Genomic DNA, 14,839 nt, shown 5'->3' on the forward strand with positions numbered 1-14,839 from the left:
AAACATCTTCATGTCATCATGTCCCCTTTATGGCGCCTTTAGTAAACAGGTCCCACTTCCAACTGGAACATATGACCATGGGAATGTGTTGAATAGAATAGAATAGAATAGAATAGAATAGAATAGAATAGAATAGAGTGTGTTTGTGGGGGTTACACACTGACACCACGTTGCTGTTCATCTGACTTGGGTCAAGTTGAGGAGGAACTGAATGGTCATCATCGCTGATTAGCAGTGGGCGGGGCTAACACACTGACCTACATTGTATCTAAAATGTAAACATTAACCCAAGCCCACCACCAACAAAGTGTATCATTTTATAATGAAGCTACTAGCTCGTCGGCTCACTGCATAATTACAATGTAGCCGATCAACCCTTGTCTTTGTCTTTATTCACTACAATTTCAGACACCTTTTTGAGGAGCAAGGGTTTGGCAATGATGGGGGAAGTTACATCAGCTGGCAGAAAGCAGAAGTCCCTCTGAACATACCGAGGACACGTGGGGTTACGGGCTGCGAGCCAAAAGACAAAACGCTGAGACAAGCCTACTACTACCGTGCGTTTTCAATGATAATTTATAGACAATACATATTTGTTTTTAATCAGCCAATGTGCTTTACTTCCGCCGAACAATTCTTGAACAGTAACTTTAGCTAAACAACGTGACTACGAAGCAATGACTTCTAAGAAAAAATATGCCATTGTATCAGGAAATGCCTGTTTGCGTCAGTTAAAACCCCAAATAAACTACTTTTCTCACTTTCTTACCTTACAGAGTTGTCGTACCCAAACCCAACTTCTTTCCCGAAGTCTTGGAGCAGTTTGGGGCTGGTACCGCTGCTGGTAGTGGCGCTCGCCGCTGCCCGGAGGATCACCGTACCGCTGGCAGGACCCACCGGCCAGCATCTTCCCGAGAAGCCGAAGACCCTGCTTCCGGGCCAGGCTTGCTGTATCCGAATACCGCGGCAGGCATTGCGAATTATAGACAACTTCATAACTATTCTTAAGTTTAAGCGTGGTTAATGTTCTTCTCTTTTTCCGAAGTTGGCTAGCAGGAACTGGGAAGGCTGTTATTAGCCGGGGTCCTGATGGAGATTTGCTGCCTTCAAGTTCTGTCGGAAATACACAGGAACTCCACAACACAACACAACACAAGAAAACGATAGATTTGCGGCGTTTAGCTGATAAGACAAATGGCCACAAACAATGGCCATTGTCTTTTATCAGCTAAACGTCGTTAAAAACGATAGTCACCACAATAGCCTACAACTTACAATCTATAAAGCAGAGTTTACGAGGAGCACTTGAACGCAGCAACAGAGAGTGTTGGGGCTTCAGTTATAATGTATTGTATTCATTTATTGGTTAGTAAACAGGGGTTCCAAAAGTAGGACGCCTCAATAGATCCGCATTAGATAGATCATGGACTCCCATTCCATAAGATTTTGTTAAGGAAATATGTCAGTCATCAGTGTTGGTTCTAGTGAAGTTATTATCAAGATAGATATATAGATAGATGGATAGATAGATAGATAGATAGATAGATAGATAGATAGATAGATAGATAGATAGATAGATAGATAGATAGATAGAAGTTAACTGAAGAGCAGTTAGGCAGGAGGGAAGACAGACACTCAAAGGCATCATGAATCACTGGTTGAGACCTTACACAACTATGAAATTGATGAGTAGCACATGCGTGTGTGTGAGTGTGTGTGTGTGTGTGTGTGTGTGTGTGTGTGTGTGTGTGTGTGTATGTGTGTGTGTGTGTGTGTGTGTGTGTGTGTGTGTGTGTGTGTGTGTGTGTGTGTGTGTGTGTGTGTGTGTGTGTGTGTGAGCTGTGGGGCTAATCTAAGTCACTGGACTACTGCACCATCTAGCCTACTGTCTAGCTGGGCTACCTAGCTGGTCACATGGGAATCAGTTGGTCCTCTGAACTGTCTTGGTTAGAAAATTGCATTTCTCTGTGGTGGTGATGATGATGACAATGACGATAGTATAGCACAGTGAATAATTATAAGGATGTATATACTGCTCTTTGCTCTTTCAGGGTTATCTCTGGTTTTGACGTCTGCATTGTCATATCTGTATTGAAATTCTAAGTTCTATTATTTATTGCTGCATGGTGCAGAAGCAACAGTTGAGGTTTTACAATGCACATGTATTTTGAAGTGACCTCATTACAAGAATGTTGTGCATCTGAGATTCTTTATTGGCATGAAGTACATTTCTATTGCCAAAGCTTTGGTAGTAAATAAATCAATGATACCATTAACAATGATGCATTATAATGATGTCATCCAAACAAAGCAAAAATAAACAATTATAACAATATACAGTATGTGAACTAAACAGTAGATTACTTTAAATATGACATATACAAGCATTTATCAACAAGATGTGAACAAGAACCAAAGGCCAGAACACAATGACAGTTTGCTGTTTAAGAGACCATTGTCGTCTAAACGTGGCCTAATCTGCCTGTGGTCACTGAGCAACGTTAAGGTAGCCTGGGTAAACCCAGCCTCCACGTGACCTATATCTATGTGCTATCAGTCTTGTGACTGATAGCACATAGCTAGAGGTCACGTGGAGGCTGGGTTTACCCAGGCTAACGTTAAGGATGATGTCATAACCACTGATGATGTCATGTCATGCCCCACAATAATCAAGTGATGTCGTCATACTCACTGATGATGTGGATGATGCGGCATGAGTTGACATGAGTTTGGTAAAAAAAAAATCGCCCATGGCACGTCTCCATTCTGGTAAATTATAAGGATGCTCTTTCAGGGTCACCTCTGGTTTTGACATCTGCATTGTCATTGTATGTGTCTTGAAATTGGTGAGAGTTTACCCTTTTGTTCAAAACAGTTCACAAAATAGGGGTTCTATTATTTCTTGCTCCATGGTGCAGAAGCTACAGTTTACATTTACATTGCACACACATTTTTTAAGTTATCTTATTACAAGAATTTTGTATGACACTTTGTTCATGGCATGACGTACAGTTCAGTATATTGCCGAAGCTTTAGTAGTAATCAATGATAACCTTAATAATGATGATAATAATGATGTCTAAACAAAATAAAATCAAAACAATTAGGAGTGATCATATATGAAATAAACAGTAGATCACTGTAAATATTACCCATAGAAGATTTGTTACATGTGTTATGTTATGTCTTGTTATGTTATGTTTGTTGTGTATGGACCCCAGGAAGAGTAGCTGCTACATCAGTGGCAGCTAATGGGGATCAGAATAAACGATTAAACAAATATCAATATACAGGATATGTTAATGTCCCTTGTCCAATAATCCAAGGTGAACATTCCTATAGAGACTCAATTCTGAGTTTAATAGAACGATACACTAAGTAGCCTAGCTCTCATAAAACATCAGATTTACGACAGTGTGTACACTGTCGTAAATCTACAGCATCAGTGCTGTAGGCAAATAGAGAATACTAGAAATATCGTGCGCTCATTTCTAATGTGCCTTCGTCACTAGTGCCTAGTGTCACTTCGTGCGCTCGCCAGCTCAACCGCATCGAGCAATTGTGTGCCAGGCCGCACCACATGGAACCCTCCGCCCCTGTTTACCCAGTCATCTGATTGGATAAATGAAGAGACTAGTATTGCCCCACAACACACCAAACCCCATAATAACACACAACAGTGACCCCGGGACCAAACATCAATTAGCCGTACATCACCCCGGATTACAGTAAGCTGACCCCAAATAATACCACCCCCATCTGGCAGCATCCACTTAAAACAATACCCCAGAGCAAACAAAACACTCCACACACGGTACCTCTGTACATTAAACACACAAATAGAAATGGTAGAAAAATAAAGACAAAATATAGCTTTTGCATGTGTTTTTGTTCTTCAAATAGTTTGAATAAAAATTGAAGAAGCTGTCATACTTCCCCTAAATCACAGGGGTTCAGAATGTTTTCTGCTGGGTGCCACACTTCAGCAAATGTTCTCTGAGGGTTTTGTCTGTCTGTGTTGACAGGTTCTCTTGCGATGCACCTGGCAAGTCAACAGGTTGCTGGTTAGCCTCTAGTTGTGTTGAAAGAGGTTTAGGGCTTTCCCTGGCTGCTGAGCAGGGATAGTCTTGCTGGTATTTAGCATTGATATTAGCAGGTACTTGGCTGCTGGTGTTGCTGCAGGATGCAGCTGCCGTGACATCATCAAGGATGATGTCAGAGTTCACCTGTGAGGTCATCAGCGATGTCAGACGGTCTAGGCTGACTGTGATGGCAGACGGGACTTTATGAGGTCACCGATGATGTCATACCTCCCCGGACGTTGTGACATCACCAACGATGTCATACACCAAATGTGGGTGGGTATATAACAAGGTGTTCTGTTATGGTATTGTATTCTTGGTCCTATGTTTCCCTTTCTGTATACGATGTATACTGCTTCTGCCTGATACTCAATAAAGATCGCCTGAAAGACATCTCTGTGGTTCTAACCGATCACTGCCCGTGAGCCCTTACCTAAGATCCAGCACACTTCACACTTCACCCAAGGCAAGCACATAAACTTCCTTACAAACTGGTCCTTCGAGCCGGATCTGAGGACTTACGAAGCTCCGAGATGGAACAGAAGTGCAGAGCATGATTGTTGCTCTTTGTAATGAGACATCTTTCCTGGGAGTAGGTAACAATATTGTGGCTTCTGGGAAGGCTGTATGAGCTTTCACAGCTACACTTTTCAGTGCTTTATTAGACACCAGCTCTCCCATGTCTCTGAGGCCATTGGTATCTGTATGAATTATTATATGGTCGCCAATTCTCTGTTGGCCGAGAAATTGCCTGGGTGGTGGGGCACCAGGCTGGAGCTATCGCAGTGGGACAGGAGGAGGTCTAGGCTGGAGCTGGAGCATCGGACAGAGCCTGGGCTAGAGTCTGAACTGAATTGAAGCCTGGGCTGGAGTCTGAACTGAACTGAAGCTTGGGCTGGAGTCTGAACTGAACTGAAGCCTGGACTTGAGTCTTAATTAACCTTTATTGTATTTTATTTATTTATACAGGGGAGCCTCACTGAGAACAATGCTCTTTTTCAGAAGTGCCCTGTTCACATTACATACATCTTATATGTACATCTTATACATGTACATTTACTAGGTTACTAGTAGTAACTAGAGTAACCTAGAATTGCATTCATCTTTTAAAATAAAGATGTGTTTAAAAAGCTATTGCGTGTTAAAAGCTATTGTGTGTTACGTTTTCTGTGCTGTGCCTTTTCTCTGGGTAAACAAGAAGTGAGCTTGAACTGAACTGAGCTGCTCAATTTTTGGGACTGTGAGCTATAGAGACACTGTGTAACGCATCATCATTCAGAAACCACGCCCAAGATGTGGGAAAACAGAAACCCCCCCTCCAATCTGGCGTTCTCCTATGTCACGTGCATGGTTGCGTGTTGTACAAAAAGATCGTATATACAGAAGATGAACACTCCAACTTACTTCTTGACAGCTATCCACAGTTTTCTTCTCGCCAATTCTCAATGGCTTCCTTGTTTTGCTCAGGAGTACAAAAAAACTTTAACTGGCGATTTTTTACTTTTGTTGTCTGCGCAGCCCACCACACAACAGCTTTTAGCTATGTTTAATTCAAGGAAAATGACGCTGGTGTGTGGAAATGAACAGAGCTTTTCCCCCGTGATGGGCGTGGCCTATTTCATGCAGTGTCTCTATAGCTCAAAGTTCAAAATATGAGCTATGAACGTGAACTAGTTCATTTTAATCTGCATGAGCTGAACTTACTCTTCGTTGCACTTTTGGCGGCTGAGCTGGTGTCTGGGATGGAGTCTGGAGCTGACATACGTAGCTGTCTGAAATTGTCATTCAACTCTTTTTCTTCTACTTGTAGTTTCATCTCCTTTGTCACACGGGGTTTGTAAGATTCAAATTTTGATATGAACTCCTTCAACCTTTCCGGTTGGCCCATGAGCATAAAAATCTCAGTGGAGTAATGTTGTATTTTATATGTGGTTTTTCCCCTGTCTAGTTCATTGATAATTTTGCATAGCACTGAGTCCCATGCATTTCCACGTTCTGTGTAGAACAACAAGGTATGTATTTTTGGACCATGCTTATAATTAACATCATCACGTATCAAGGTCTCTGGGTATTTTCTGAGTATATCATGTTTATGCTCTCTTATTTTTTGTTTGTTGTCTTGTATTTCCGGAGGGTAAATAATCTTAATTCCATTGTGATAGGAAGTCGCCATCTGGAAGCTTGTGTTTTGTTGCAAACAATAGTAAACACTGGGCGTCTCTTTGTTCTTTAAAGTGATTGTTATCTTCTATTTTTTTATGTAGTCTTCTTACTTCTTACTTTCTGAGATCCTGAGGTGTATTCCTCTTCTTTCCTTTGTCCAGTTTATATTTGTTTCTTCTTGTGTTGCTCCTCTGTGATGGTTGTTCTTAGCAACCACATAAAAAAACAGGCTGTTTAACAGCTAACTTGTGTTCCGTATGACATTAAAAAAAAATCACAATATTTCCTTCTTTATAGGTGTTTCTTATTTCATTTTTGTAATTGTTCACAGGCTCTTTTGTTTTGCTGCTGCCTCTGAAGAATGCAGAATTACGTCTGTCGGTGGTGGGTAGAGTAGGCTATGAAAACCTCAGTGTGACTTTCTGCAGTCCATCCCTGTACAACAACAGTCAAGAACATAATTTACATATTAGTGTGGTGGCATGGTGGTGAGATGTGTTCCCTCTCATGTTGATTTGCTTAGCAATAACGTTAATGCATACAGCATAAGGTTAACAGATGATACAAAAGGGATACGATATAGGAGGCACAATAAACGTCATGATATTTCATAATAATCCATAACTGGGTTGACTGTAACCCGATGCTCCTGCAGTGGGCCCGCTTTCATGTGAAATCAGGAGTGCTCTGGATTAATTACGCAACTTTAACCTCGCAGGGCCCTATCTTTTGAACCAAAACGTGTTGAAGTTGGCATTCGAGGCCACTAACTAGCAAGATAAGTTAATGTCATTAACATAACACAATTAAAGATTAACGTTACAATGTGCAACTTACTTTGTGCTTGAGTTATGGAAGGCGGAGATCTCGGTGTTTTTCGGCAACTTCATCAGGTTGGAATAAAAAGTGCGTCAGCTCAGCTGTGACCACTGAATAAAAAGTGCGTCAGCTCAGCTGTGACCACTGAATAAAAAGTCAGTTTCTGTTTCTCAGAAACAGGGTCCTGACTCCTGCTGGAGATTTGCTGCCTTCAAGTTCTGTCGGTAATGTTACTATTTCGAGGGCTACACATGAACTCCCCAACCCAGGAAAAGTCCAACGATAGATTTGCGACGTTTAGCGGGCGGAGAACATGGAGTCCGACTCGGCTATGATGATAAGAGTGGATAACGATAACAAATTACAATATTAATTTCGTCAGATGTGCGTTTTCTGCTCTTCACTCTCCCGCCACAAAGTTCTGTGTTGCTTGCTTACAATTACAAGGTTACGAGTAGCACTTGAACGCGGCAACATTTGTGTTTGTGGGGATAGATAGATAGATAGATAGATAGATAGATAGATAGATAGATAGATAGATAGATAGATAGATAGATAGATAGATAGATAGATAGATAGATAGATAGATAGATAGATAGATAGTTGAGAAATTGAATGATTTTCCTACTAATTCCCACTGATTTTGAGACTTTATTTGACACTGAATCAATTTGGTCTTTCCAACAATACTTCCCATCAACTATTACTCCCAAGAGGGGAGTGGAAGCTACTCTGCTAATTTGAATGCCCTCGATAGAGAGCTTGGCTTCTTCTGTGTCATATTTCTTTCTACCTGAGAATATTCTAAAGTTAGTTTTTTATATTTAGTGACAGTTTGTTTAGTTGAAACCATTTAGAAAGTGTGAGAAGGCCAATTTTAGCCTCATTGATAAGGGTTTTGAAATGTTTGTGGGATAGTAGAACTTTGTGTCATCAGCAAATAAAATTGAGAACAGAACTTGATGCAATGGAAAGATAATTTATATAAATCAAAAATAAATGGACCAAGATATTAGGCCTTCATAATGTAGGCCTTTAACCAGTTAAAAACATTACCTTGTACGATCTAGACCATTTTGACAGCAATATAACATGGTTGACTGTATCAAAAGCTTTGGAGAGGTCTAGGAAAATTCCCACACCATATTCCTTATTGTCTAATGCTGGGGAGATTTTCTCAGTAAGATTTACAGAGCCATGACGCAGAGTGGTTTTTGCGGAAGCCATATTGATGGTTGTACAGTATATTATTTTAATTTATATGATGGAGGATTCTTTTATAGACTAGTTTTTCAAGAATCTTTGAGAAACACGGTAAGATTGAAATTGGACCGTAATCTGTAAAATAACTTGGATTGTCTGATTTGAAAATGGGGATGACTTTTGCAACCTTAAGGTCACTGGGGGACAACACCAGTTGCAAATGAGATTGAGCATATAAAAGTTAATGGATCAATAATGGAGAATTTTACGTCTTTCACAAGAGTAGCTCTTATTTCATCATGTCCAGATAGATAGATAGATAGATAGATAGATAGATAGATAGATAGATAGATAGATAGATAGATAGATAGATAGATAGATAGATAGATAGATAGATAGTTAAAGCGGGCGGGCTGTGGAACATCCTGCCAGCAGTCATTAAAGGCTGCAGTACTTTCAAAGCTTTTAAATCCTCTGTTAAGAAGTGGCTGAGAGAGGGTCAGTCTTGTGGCCACCTATAGGCATTAGTGTGGTCTCATGTTGTTGTGTATTGTGTATTGATTTATTTCTGACCATCTCCTCATTTACCACTAAGTGATCGTAGGGGATTGCTATCTACCTATTTTACTGTTGTTGTTGTACTGTTGTACTGTTGTACCTACCTTGCTAATAGTAAGTATCATAATTTTTTGTACCATGTATCTTGATTGTTTAGACACTAGGATTTTCTTTTATTTATGTATTTGATATGTACTGTGTGCGCACAGGACTCTGTGTGCCCAGGGACTACAGATGCAAATTAGCTCTTAGCTATTTCTGGTGCAATATATTTATTGTGTACTGTCCCTGCTCAAATAAACAATGAAGATAAAGATAAAGATAGATAGATAGATAGATAGATAGATAGATAGATAGATAGATAGATAGATAGATATTTGGTTTTGACGTCTGCATTGTCGTATCTGCATTGAAATTGGTAAGAGTTTACCCTTTTGTCCAAAACAGTTCACAAAATAGGTGTTCTATCATTTATTGCTCCATGTTGCAGAATCTACAGTTGACATTTACATGAATGCACATATTTTGAAGTGACCATATTACAAGAATTTTGTGCATATGAGATTCTTTCTTTTATTGGCTTGAAGTACAGTTCAGTATATTGCCAAAGCTTTAATAATGATGTCCAAACAATAAACAAGAAGAATAAACCATTAGAATGATAATAAAATATGAAATAAACAATAGATCACTTGAAAAATGACATATAAATTAGAACTATTTATCTATTTATTTATTTGAATATGATGTTAATATCACTTGTGCATAATTCAAGCTTAGCATCATATAGACCCAATTCAGAGTTTAACAGAATGATACACCACCATAAAAATGAATACCATAGAAAACATCTGGCTACACAGTCATAAATCTACAGCATCATAAGACTTTTTTTTATCAATGTTTTTCTCTCTCATTTGCTCCCCAATTGTAGGCTACTTGGCCAATTCCCCCTGCTCCACCCTCTCTGCCGATCTGGGGAGAGTTGTAGACTTGCACATGCTTCCTCCGAGACATGTGGAGTCGCCAGCCACTTCTTTTCACCTGACAGTGAGGAGTTTCACCGGTAGGAGGACATAGCGCATAGGAGGATCACGCTATTGCCGTGAATTGAACCCGGGTCTCCCATCGATGTATTAGGTGGTAGGTGGGGCGCCGTATAGGGGGGGAAAGGTAGGACGATTCTAAGGGCCCTTGAAGCTGACAGGGGCCTTGTCAGCTTCAAGGGCCCTAAAAGCTTGGACACTAGGCAATTTTTTGCAGTATTAAATTATTAACCTATTGTAATGAATATACTATTTTATTCAATGTACTAGTAAAACGAATTGCTTCTTTTTGGCAAAAAATAAAAAATCCTCTTCCACACACACCCCCCTTCGATTTTCAAGAAATGGTTTCTCCCTGCCTGGCTGACACTACAGGAAAAATAGGCACGCCTCCCATCCAGGCAGCGTGGGGCAGCAGCAGCACTACGCAGTACGCGCTGAGATCAGATGAGAGGAGAGAGCAGAGAGGAGACGCAACCAGCAACATGCCAAAAGCAAAGTCAGGTTTCAAAAAGAGAAAGGATAGGCAAGAAAGAGAGCAGAGAGAAAAAAGAGGACAACAGTGCCTCACGCAGTTTTATAGGAAGGCAGGTGAGTGAGCTGGACTGGTGCAGCTGTCTGCCTGTCTCTGTGTGAGGCGAGGCAGATAGCCTACGCTACGTGAATCACTCTGTTAACCTAGAGAACTGTCTAGTCTGTCTGGCGCCATCTGAACATTTATTCAACTTTTCTTAACTACTGGAAATTACCCTGTTAGACCTTAGTGAAATATGCTTACTTCACAGAGTGTTTACATTTCCCTCTTGTCCTGTCTAGCGAACATTTAATCAATGCAAACAATTGTTTGCAAGCCGTTCATATAAATCAGTTGTCCCTGCCTGGCTCTTGCCTAACACAACAGATGCAGAATCAGACACAGCCCCCCCCCCCCCCCCACCGGCACCTTCCAATGAACCAGTCCTCCTAACTGATGAAGGAGGTGAGACACACACACACAGGAGCAGCATTGTGTTGAATGACATGGTAGTTGGCACAATTGCAGTGGGTCTGTGGGGATTTATTTGTAATAGGGCCTACTACTACTACTAATAATAATAATAATAATAGTAATAAAAAAATAAGAAGGATCAACACAATTTATTTGTCCACATAATGACCATTATATGAAAGGAAACGCAGCCCACAAATGACAGCCAATGAGAAAAGGAGAACATAATGATATTAAGACTGAATAATGATATCACAACAGTCTCATGCTAAACACTCCTGTTGGACTCCACATGTGTATCAATATTATTTCTAGTCATTAGTTGATAGTATTTCTTTGTTCCCTCTGGTGTATTCAGAGCAGAGAGAGATGATGATTCAACAGGGATGGTGGTGAGATGAAGGTGGGTGAGAAAAGGAGCAAATATTGATGGTTAAGACTGAATAATGACAACACTACAGTGTTATCCTAATATAATTTAAAATGCGATATTATCCTCTAAATCAGCTTCAAACAGCCCAAATTTTTCGCCGCCGCCCTTCGGACGCCGGCATCAGTGGGGCCCATGCTATGTCCTGTCATGGGGCCCAAAATCCCTGCCGGCGCCCCTGAAGTGCGTTTACTTCTACACTACCCAGACGGCCCCAGGCAGCAACATTCACCAGCTAGGCTACCTAGTTTAGTTACAAGGTGAGTGTGTAGACAAATCACAGAGAATATAGTAGAATAGAAAGTACAGTATAAAAAAAACGAAAGAAAATGTCCTAGTGGAGTTTCCTGATACATAGACAATCAGCTCTTAGTTTACACAGTCATCTGAAGAGACGTCGCCCCAGATATAGGCTACTAAACACCATCATAACAACAGTATACGACCCCGGGACCAAACATCACCTAACCCTACTACACCGCTGATTAAAGTAAGCTGGACCCCTGAATAGACCAAACAATAGTCCAGGAGCCGGGGCCGGAGTCTGAGCTCTCACTTGCAGCTGTTTGAACTCCTCAGACAGGTGGAGCTCCTCTGACACAAGGGTTTTCAAATGTTCAAAGTCTGAGCTGAAATCCGCCAACTTTTCCTCTGCCCCCTGGACCATGACGGTGCCGTTGTTGTTGATGTTGATGTTATATTTTGCGGCAGTATCCATGTAAAGTTTCCTCATAGGTCCTTCATCATGCATTTGTAGTTTATTGTTCATTTTGCACAGCACCGAATGCCATTCAGTTGGATGTTCAGTGTAGAACAACAATTTGCGTTTTTGCGTGCCGTCATCATCATAATAATCAGTCATCAAGGTCTCTGGTATTTCTCTTATTATCTTCCGTTTATATTTCAGTTTTTTATGTTTGTTGTCGTCCTTGATCTTCTCAGGGTAAACAGTCTTAATGCTCTGGAAATAAGAAGTAGCCATCTGGATTCAGCTGCTGTTTTGTTGCAAAGAATCACAAACAGTGGGCTTCTCTTTCTTTATAGTCCAGTAATTGTTATTTGCTATAAAATCTCAAGGTTGCAGTCTTCTTCTTTCTTAGTCTTCCTGAGCTGTATTCTTCTTCTTTCCTTTGTCCATTTGATAGATGTTCTTCTGTATAGTTGCTGCTTTTCCAGTGATATTTGTTGTCCTTCGTTATAACCAGGTAACACAAGATATTGACGGGCTGTTTGACAGCTAACTTGTGTTTCGTATGATGAAGAAAAATATCGTTGCTCTTCCTCTTGTTTTCGTCCTTTGTTGTATCTTCCCCAAAAGTGATGATTTCTGTAATTGTTCACAGGAGCTCGTTGTCTTGCTGCAGTGCTGCCTCTGAAGAGTTCAGAATTCCGTCTGTGTACTTGTGTTTATAAAGCTCATCTGGGCGTGGGTGTTTTCCACATAGCCTTGCTTTCACTTTTACTTAGATTTCACTTGTAAAGTTAATTTGGCTCCAAGTATTTCATTGTAATGTTGCCATGTTACAGTAAACTGGAACTGAAACTGTTGTTTGCCTCTTCACAGCTGGATTGGTGCATGAGCATGACTAAAAATAGCTTTCCTGTTGTGTAACATCAGGATCAGGAGGACCATGAGTTTGCTAAACACATGATATGTCATATGTTGTTTTATTTAATACAGTGGACGCCTAGCGATCACCTTGGGACGGGTCAAATTGATCACTATAAGCGGTTCTTTTTCTTTATTTCTTATTCAGATTACCATCTAATTGAAAATGTGGCTCTTTATTTACATGAATACAGTAAATATAATGTGATGAACTATTTACTGAATGTTATTGACTTTAAAAATCCATACAGTAAGTTAGCCTAGGCCACTAGCTCTTTAAACACAGCGGTCTTGCATAGACAGAGAGAGACGCCGTGATCTCTCCATATACAGACAAACATGCACCAAATATCTCGTTGGCTCATTTTTGGCAGGTTGAAAGTAAAAAAAATATATATACTGTATATATAGAACTACTGTAGTTAAAAAAAATACAATGTTCTCAGGTGTGACAAGGCCCAAAATGATCACTGTAAGCAGAGTATAAGCGAATTATTCAAACAACGTGTATAGGAATGATTCGGGACTAAGCTTTTTGATCAATATATGCAGTTGATCACTATAAGCGGATTCCACCTTATATTAAGAAATTGCATCATATATGTAGGTCTACCTACAGAAAAGGGTTAGAGAAGTCAGAATTCTGAGCTTAATCTAAAAAAAGAAAGTGTGTGTGTGTGTGTGTGTGTGTGTGTGTGTGTGTGTGTGTGTGTGTGTGTGTGTGTGTGTGTGTGTGCACGTGTGTGTGTGTGTGTGTGTGTGTGTGTGTGTGTGTGTGTGTGTGTGTGTGTGTGAGAGAGAGAGAGAGGCGAAAAGGCAGCAAGACTGGTGTTGGTGAGTGTGTTTTCCATGGTGACTGATTCAATAGAGGGTATGCATGTGATGTCACAGAGGCAGAAGTCACTGTGGGGTCACACCCACTGAGTCACAGCAAGACTGAGCTTGAATGCATTAATCAGCCTAGATAACTGACACCTGCTGCTCAGGGAGGAACTTGACACTCATTTTGACACTCATTCCTGATTGAGGGGGCGTGTTCCAGTGGGTGTGCATACCCTCTATAAAGTTTTTTTTTTAATTCAACACTCTCTCTCTCATCATAATGATTTAAATAGTGCAAATTAAATTTGTACTCACTTATGGGAAATATTTCAGCTGTTATGAGAAATCCCATGACAGGCATGCCCACACCTTGCGACAAGCTGCAGCCTGACATAAGTGGGAAAAGGTACTAAGAGACATGTTCTCTCTTTCCTCCAGAATGAAAGCAAAACTTTTGCAGAAGATCAGATTTGCACTGACTTAAGGGAAACTCACCTGTTATGAGAAAGGCCCATAACAGGCATGCCCACACCTGTGGTAAGGTGGTCATAATAAAAAGTAATAGTAAATGTGTGTGTGCGCTTGAGGGGGAAAGGCAGGAAGAAAATGAAAGTAGTTAAAGTACAACATCAAATTTGGACTCGCTTGGGATATTACTCAACTGTTATGGGGAATACCGCACTCTCAGTAGGTAGAATAAGAACAGCAACTTTACTTGGAGGACAGTTGGTAACAGTCCGTTACAAAGGTCAAATCTAATGGTCATTTTAAGAAATTACATTTCTCAGTGGTGATGATGATGATGACGGCAAGATTCAAAAGTTATTGCAATATTGTCTTGGTGTGTGCTCGGTGGAGACCCGGGTTCAATTCCCGGTAGTGGTGCTTCCTGCTTGGGCAGATGTTCCTACAGACACAATTGGCCGTGTCTGCGGGTGGGAAGCCAGTGGGGTATGAGTCCTGGTCGCTACAATGGAGGAAGCATGTGCTTGTCTACGGCTCTCCCTGGCTCGGCAGAGGGGGTGGAGCAACAACCGGGACAGGGAAGATTGGCCAAGTACAATTGAGGACTTGATTTGATTTGATTGATTTGGAGCCCCATTAGCTTATGCACAGGAA

At 40.7% G+C, this 14,839-nt stretch overlaps 1 protein-coding gene across 3 annotated transcripts in view; it reads right to left on the reverse strand.

Annotated features, from left to right (window-relative positions):
- mthfd1l (methylenetetrahydrofolate dehydrogenase (NADP+ dependent) 1 like) overlaps positions 1-1,062 on the reverse strand; it is a 63,295-nt gene extending 62,233 nt beyond the window's left edge. For all 3 annotated transcript variants that reach the window (XM_083643161.1, XM_083643160.1, XM_083643162.1), the window contains exon 1: positions 770-1,062. In XM_083643161.1, coding sequence (XP_083499287.1) covers positions 770-996 — 227 coding nt within the window. In that variant the 5' untranslated portion in view covers positions 997-1,062. The remainder of the gene's footprint in view (positions 1-769) is intronic.
- Positions 1,063-14,839: the final 13,777 nt, after the last annotated feature.

Source organism: Poromitra crassiceps (assembly GCF_964638095.1).
Source record: "Poromitra crassiceps genome assembly, chromosome: 9".
NCBI classification, from domain to species: Eukaryota; Metazoa; Chordata; class Actinopteri; order Beryciformes; family Melamphaidae; genus Poromitra; species Poromitra crassiceps.